The following is a 7,851-nucleotide window of genomic DNA, read 5'->3' as shown; positions in this document are numbered from 1 at the left end:
CCCCCCCCCCCCCCCCAAAAGCACATCCCAGAATTGCCATCTTGAACACACTGCAAGTAAGCTGCTCACTTCACTTCATTCAAACCCACTGCATCTGGACATATTTGTCTAATAATGACCCTTCCTGATCCCTAACGTACTGAGAATTGTTTTTTAGGATGCAGTGTCTTGTCCATTAAGAACTGGAGATGTTTCCAAATCTGAATAAGTCATGCAATCAGCAACTGTTAGATTTATTGGTCCCTCAATTTAGTCTTCTGAATAGGTTCCCTAACAACACAATTTTCAAGTGCTTCTCCTTGGAATAGCAAAGCATTCTTCCTTGATAGGTACGGTGTACATACAATTTTGAAGGAAATCTGAGATGGACACGCGCGCACACACCCCACTCTCTCCATGGATGAGCTGGGGCTGGCACCAGAGCAGCAGCAGGAGTGTGAGCATGAGCTCGCTGCAACCTTTCCCCGCCTTCCCCCTGCCCCACACAAAGCCCAGAGCCAGCATCTACCAGCAACATCTGCAGCAGGAGCGCACAGCTGGGCTGGGCCAAGTTATTAAGTATGGGGTTCCTCCCTCTGGCACCAGCTATAGCTCAGGGGTCTCCATTCCTCAGCAACGATTGGCACTGCTGTGATCCGGGCACCATGAGGACCCATCAAGGCACACCCCCCTTACACATGCCCCCCCCATACACACATGCATAAGTATGCCCCTCCCATTGCACATGCATACACACACACACGCACAACCTTGCAGCTCCCAGGAGCCCTGATGGCAGGGTGGGATAGGACACCATGAAGCCCTGAGGACAGAGAGCTTCCCCTCCCACTTATGGCAACCACCCGGGGCCACTATGTTCAGCCCATGCCTCAGCAGTGGTCCCAGTAGCAAGGCATGAGGCTGCTGGCAGCAGGTGGCCATATCGGCTCACCTTACACAGCTGCCTGAGCCCTGGCCCTAGACTCCTCGCCTGGCCCAATCCTCACCCCAGGCAGTTTGCTGTCACCAGCTGCTGCTCAGAAGCTGGGATGGACAGGTGTGGGTAGGGTGGCACCAATCCTGGACTTTTGCTTCAATTTTCACTCACTGGTCAGTACAACTGGAGGGTCTATGAAATCCAGGACTGTCCCAGGCAAACCAGGACATATTGACACCTTATGGATAGGGGACCTAACAACCATCCAAAATGTCAGGCACAGCTAGAAGAAGAAATGTGCTGCTACATAAATAGGCATATAGGCAACCGTTGATCCTCTGGATCACGGAGTATGTGTTAAAAGGTCCAGTCAGGTGCCTGATGAATCCGCTTGTGGCTGAAAAGTCCAATTCAAGAGTGACACAGTTTGTTACAAGTTTCACAAATACGTGTGTTGTCTGAGTTGGAGTCCAAGTTTACAGCACAGTACTTCTTTCTCTCTTGCTTTGCTTCCATCCACTGGATCAAAGCAGCTTCATATTGTTCTGCACCCAGTGCCAGGTGCTCCCTCCAGATCACAGGAAGAGGCTATGTAAACACAAGGCCCGGTTGTTAATGTAGATACGCAGATCAGATTCGTTAGGACATTCATGACAGCACTGTACACAGAGACAATTGGTGTTTAATGTACAGCAGTAGTTATTTATTTAAAAATTCCTCTTTTCATGCTTTGTCTTGATATTCCAATAAATCTGTATGGTACAGATATCTTCATTGCACCAAGTTACTTCAGTGTACAAATTAATAAAAGCTACCACAGCTGAGTGCTAAGAATAAATGTTTTTCTCCCCACCCCCTCATCTGGAGTATGAGAGCATATTCTACAGTCAAGAAATGGTTATGCTTCTTCTACAGGTTTATTTATGTTTCAAGATTGGCAAAATAACCTGTTTCACATATTCCTGATGATTTTTTGCATTATGCTCAGCAGCCTGCTCACCCTAAGGGACACAACAACATTGTTCACCCTTAATTGAATAACAAGATTACTTTACCTTAATCTGGGTTTACTTCTGATTAAGGCGCTGATTCAGCAAGGTGCTTAAACACATGAATATAGTTCAACTGAAGTCTGTGTGAATATCAAAAAGTAAACACGAGGTTTCTATTACCATTCACAGTTTCATTTACAACCCTGATATTTAGATGATAATTTATAGTGTTGGGCAATCAGCTGTAAATTGTACTGTATTATCAGGATCCAGGCACATCCTGCAATCATTTTCTCCTAGCACTATGGTGCACATAGCGGTTTACATAAGCACTTATCCTAAAGTTCAGCTTTACAGAGAAACACAATTAACCTCAAAAAGGTCATGTTTATGTGATCATCACCCCTCAGTCACATTGCTCCAAGTGACACCTTAAATTACATAAGGGAGAATCTAGTTTTATTGACTTTGCACACATTTGATAGCACTTTATGTAGTCAGTTGTACTGTTTCCCTTGTGAATTTTCACATATAAATAAAGAGAAAAATATTGTTTAAAAAATGCACAGGAAAGCATGAGTGTGAAAGCCACAAGATCGCCAGCAAGATGCTGTCCCAGATGCTATTTTTATGTTAAAAAGCCAAATAACTTTGGATAGATAATATAGGGCTAATGAACTTGCAGCATCAGAGGCAGAAGTCTTCTCTTCCATTACATAGTTACTGCAGATTGTATCATACCCTAGCAGGGGTAGAGCAATGGGGGGCGGGGAGAAGGGTTTGGGAGGAACTGCGCAGAAATGTAAGAAAACATCTTGGTATCCCTGCCCCCACAATCTTTGGCTTCTTTACCAAGTCAAACAAGTTTGGTAGTGGTAGCTTCTCTGATGCAGACCCCTGCCCGTTAAGAAAACAACCACCCCCAATTTAAAAAAAAAATCTGGGTGGTGGCATCTTTCACTCATTCATGTGGACTGGATATGAAATCCTGGTGACCTAGACAGAAGTCACCCTATATCCCAATCACTTCAGCCACTCTTGTCTTTGAATTTGTAGGCTAACAAGAGTTGGCTAGAGTGATGTTGAACATAAATTTTGTTGTTAAAAAAGTCAGTGCTGGCAGATCTCATTGGGCACAAATCCAATTAAAGCTTACAGAAGCCTTGCCTGAGTAATGACTGAAGACTGGCCCCATAAATGTAAATAGGAAATTAAAAAAAAAGAAAAGCCAAACTAAGCAAATAGCCCCAACCCAAATTAACATATGTAAAACCAGATCAAAATGTTTCATCAGGTAAAAAAATTCTTTAAAGGCAGCTAACACTAAGAGTGTTACCTTCAAAAATGAGACATACAAAATGCCTTCAAGTATTTGAAACAAGTACACATTAGGTAGTCTACCTCCTTAGCACTATGGGAGCACTTGGGCATACAAAACATTTAGGAACTATATAAGCTCAGCTAAAAGCTTTTGGCAGTTAGAATAATAGAAAATTAGGGTTGGAAGGGACCTCAGGAGGTCATCTAATCCAACCCCCTGCTCAAACCACAACCATCCCCCAACTAGATCATCCCAGCCATCCCAGTTCATGCTTTGAAAAGTTTATACTTTTGCTGAAGATTGCCCTTATTTCATACCCTTCAAAAACATCTTTTCTAAGCAATTCAGAGCCTAGCACAAAAATGCTAAAACCTGATCATTCAATTTTTCAATCATTTTCATTTTGGTCCTTACCCATAAAAGCATACGCCAAAATACTGCCCCACCTCCACTCAGAGCATGTGCAGACACACACATACACCCACATACCCACACCCACATATGTTTAATAGCCAAATTTTCCAAATGGACTTGCAGTAGTTCAGTCATTAGTGATTTTGATAAAGTTGGAGTTCTGCCTGAGAAAGACAGTCGGATTTGGTCTTACATAGTAGCATAAATACGGGGTGGAGGGAAGCAACTAGGGAAGCAGCCTCGGTGTTACCTCTGTGTGTTTGGGGAATGGGAACACAAAAAAGCTGTGACCAGAGTACTGTTCTGGGTATCACATGGCTGCTTCGGGTGCAGAACTGGCCAGCTATGCCTGTAGTCTTATGCTCTTAATAAGGAATGTATATCACATTAGACATGTGTGTAGGCATACATGAGAAAAGGTGTTCCCCTCAACGAATTTAAGTGAATGCTAAAACTTCCCTTTTGCCTTTTTTAGAGAAACGATATAATTAAAAAAAACTCTTGCCCTAAGACAAAAATCTATAATTATAACACAGAACAACTAAGGGCAGCAAAAAACCTCCTCAAAAGTGTTTCCTAGATTATCCTTTAGTATTTGACAAGTGAAGAAAATGGGCTATTAAAAATGTACATGGGTTAAACACGTTCTATTCAGCATTTATTGCTCCTAGTGCTGTTCTTGATATGATTGCTAGTATACTTGTCTAACAAGTACTTTACATAAAGGAGTAGAGTCCCCAAAGAAAGTTTTTGCATTGGCAATATAGCTTCTCACATAACAGGAGAAATACATACATAGGAACAGTACAAGTTTTTAAATATCCTGTTTAAAAGTAGGCTTAAAGTAAACTTAGAAAAAGTTTTTTAGCATAATATATGCACAGAATAAGTATTTGCATAATTTAATTACTTATGGCTAATATCAAAGGCCTCGCTCTACCTACACTGAGTTAGCAGTTCTTATGGACGGTTGTCTTAACCAGCATTTTATTTCTGCTTCCAGAAACATACCTGTTTCCAATTAATACAAATTGGATCAGGGTTTCTCTCCTTCCACTTTCAGCCTAAGTAGGCACTCAAGTTGAGACCTATGCTGCCATTATTCAGTGTTTACTAAAGAAGCATTAACCACAGTGGTATGTCACATTTTTATAGTGATCCAGTCATCTAATCAATACAACTTCTTGTTGTCTAGCTAGAAGTTAAATGTAAATTAGATGCTTAGCCTAAAAATACAACCTTCCCAGTTGTACCACTTTCCTGTCCCATCCACACAAGTCAAAACCCTATAGATGTTAGCAAACAGGAACAGAAAGTGAACAACAAGTTATCTGTACTGCTTTTACCTGGGAAAACATTTTGCTACAAGGCTTTAAAAATTAGAGGTGTCTTGGGAAACAAGAAGCCAAGCTTTGTCATTTTTATTTCTGGACCACTGTTTTAGTAAATATCATTTTATGCATGTCATTACCTGTGTTTACATCTTCTAGCTCTGTTTTGTAAACAACTGATCATTTGATGTGCAAGTATCATAAGACAGCATAAAGTTTTATACACATGGTTCCACTTGGGTGCCATTCAGTTTGCTCTTGCTTTTGTTCTTAGAAAGAATTTTCTTGTTAAAGATGCGTGTTAGCGTTGCTCCCTTCTTTCGTGTTTCATCAGACACTGGCTGCTGCAAGTAAACAAGATCATTGTGCGATTGGCTCATTCCTGGATCCTTCTGATGGTGTCGGCGGCGGAAAAAGAGTTTTGCACTTTTTTTCAGAATTCCACCTGCGTAAGTGAATGATGGGGGGGGAAAAAAAAAAAATCAGGGAGATTTTAGGTAAGCTTTGTTTTGGACCAAGGCCCAATTGTGTTTTTAAATAGAGTGGCGCAGCTCCAGTTTAAAAACACAAACTGATCTTTAGTGTTTGCATTTAAGCTGCATCCTCTTGCACATTTGGTGCGCAAGATAGCTAGGAAACAAAGAATGCTGTGAGCTAATGTAAAAAATATTAAAAGTTCTACAGGTTAGAGATCAATGCTACATATGGTTTTGATTTTAGAAATATTTTTTTCACAATACTTAACTATTTGCCAATGCAGGTAATGTACAGACAAACTCAGCTAGATGCAAACTTTTTCAGTCCATACAAGGTGCATGCTACAGTATTTCCCCCCCTTCTCCCATCTCATCCTTCCCAAGGTATACACTGGGGAGTTCCAGTCTCTTAATTAGTGGAAATATACTTATTTGGTTCCCCTCACTCCATGCAAATGTGTCATGCAAACAAACACTCTGACTGAGATTACTTGCATAATAATTATAGTAAACAGTAAAGTCATAGAAGAAACAGTTAATCTACTGTAAGAGCAAAGAAGGGTTCACTGTTATTGTTGGGAGTACTAAAGAAAATGCCAGTTTGCTCTTGGTCCTCAAAGAAGGTGGGTGAATGAAAAGGAAGAAAACCTACTGTAAAGAAATGGATTTAGGAAAAAATATTCTTATCTGTGACCTTCTGAATTCACCCACTTTTTAGGGCTAATCTGCAAGTTTTATAGGATTCTCTTCCCTACTTGCTTAGTGCCAGTTGGTCTTTCAAGGCCAGAAACACCACTTATGAATGTGCAACATTAACAGTGTGCTGCAACAACCCAGGAGTTTTGGGTTCTTTCATTTAATTTAGGTCTCAGTCTTTTAATACAGTTAAGTACAACAGGAAGCACAGCATATGATGAGGAAGAGATAGGCAATGACCGGGAGAACATGTTCAGAAAGAGGGCAGTGGGGGAGGGCAGAGAGAGGAAACTTATTCCACAAACCACACACAAGAAGTGTTTGCTATATTAGTGTTGATTTCTGCTGAAATATTAAGGGTAAAACCAGTTATGCACAAAATAAAGGTGGCATTTTAATTCCAAATACAGGCTCACAATGGCATCTGCAAATAATACCTTTTGATCAATGCTATCTATGTTCAACATACATATACAAGTCAAATAATGTATTCCATGTCAGGGGTCGGCTACCTTTTCAGGCTGCGGGACAGAATGACTCAGTTTGGGTCAGAGGCAGGTTGCACATGAATGGCAGGCACCAGGAACCAGCTGGCACTGGTACCGCTTTTCCCTGCAGAGGTAGGGGGGCCTCGGCAGCAGTTGCTTACCCCTGCCACTGCATGGACACATGTCATCTGTGGACACTCCCCTTATGCCCCCTGTGGGGATAAGTGGCAGCAGTGGGTGCTTTCCCTGTGCATCCACTGGGAAAAGCAGTGGTGGCAGCTTGGTTCTAGTGCCCACCCACAATGCACACAGCCTGCCTCTGACCTGAACTGAGACAATCTGACTGCTGAAGCCCCACATCTGTGAAAAGGGTCAAATGGCTCTGCAAGCTGCATCCAACCTGTGGTCTGCAGGTTGCCAAACCCCGTTCTAGATGTATCTACCACCTTAGCCAGCTACAGCTAATGTTGCCCAGCAGTTGCCACAATAAAAAGACCCATCTTCAGTCTGGGCTTACCCTTCTGCATGTTTGGGATCCGTCTCAGGTTCCCTCCCCCAACAAAGAGCCAAGCCATTCTGCTCTGCTCTTAAAGTTCTTAATTCTTTGAAGTGCTTCGTGCATTAAAGTAAGAGCTTGAAATCTGGCAGGGGACAGATTTCATGGTGGAATCAGGGACATGGCTGTTACAGTTCCCTGCAAAAACCACCTGAATTTGGCAAAAACTGAAAGTTTTGTGGTTGGCAAGTGGTGTCTCAGTTTGCATATGCTCAGTACATACACCTTAGAGTTTGGTAGCTCACTCCAACCCCACTCCAGACTTTTGTCAAGATGGGTTATTGAAGTGACAGGTAATGTTTTTATGTCCCAATCCTGTAAATCTTCCCCCTCCCCCCCGCCTTTTTTTTCCCTTTTTTTACAAGGTAGCTTGAGTTGCTTATTAATTTGAAACTTTTCCCTGGTAGCTATGTCAAACCTGTTACATAGTCATTCCAAATATAACCAGTACCGCAAAGTAACTTCCTGTTCACAACACAGGTTATCAGTAAGCCTTTCATTACAAGAGTGTGGATTGTTTCTGGGAGCCGTTTAACAACAAAAAATGTTAGAATTCTGTCTTCAGTAAATGAACATTACTAGCACAACTGAAACTGTGAAGTGAAGTACTAGCATGGAGTTGATAGTTTCATAGTTAGTAGGGTTGGAAAGGACCTGAGCA

The 7,851-nt window shown here is 41.9% G+C and overlaps 1 protein-coding gene across 1 annotated transcript in view; it reads right to left on the bottom strand.

Moving 5' to 3' along the window:
* Positions 1 to 1,594: 1,594 nt before the first annotated feature.
* C2CD2 (C2 calcium dependent domain containing 2) overlaps positions 1,595 to 7,851 on the bottom strand; it is a gene marked incomplete at its 5' end in the record, with an annotated part of 88,821 nt that continues 82,564 nt past the window's right edge. Inside the window, one exon of the mRNA XM_019523880.1 lies at positions 1,595 to 5,419. Within this exon, the coding sequence (XP_019379425.1) occupies positions 5,193 to 5,419 (227 nt within the window). The remainder of the gene's footprint in view (positions 5,420 to 7,851) is intronic.

This window comes from Gavialis gangeticus, unplaced genomic scaffold (assembly GCF_001723915.1).
Source record: "Gavialis gangeticus isolate Ggan-Ray unplaced genomic scaffold, GavGan_comp1, whole genome shotgun sequence".
Lineage (NCBI taxonomy): Eukaryota > Metazoa > Chordata > Crocodylia > Gavialidae > Gavialis > Gavialis gangeticus.
This window is presented reverse-complemented; position numbering and strand designations above follow the sequence as displayed.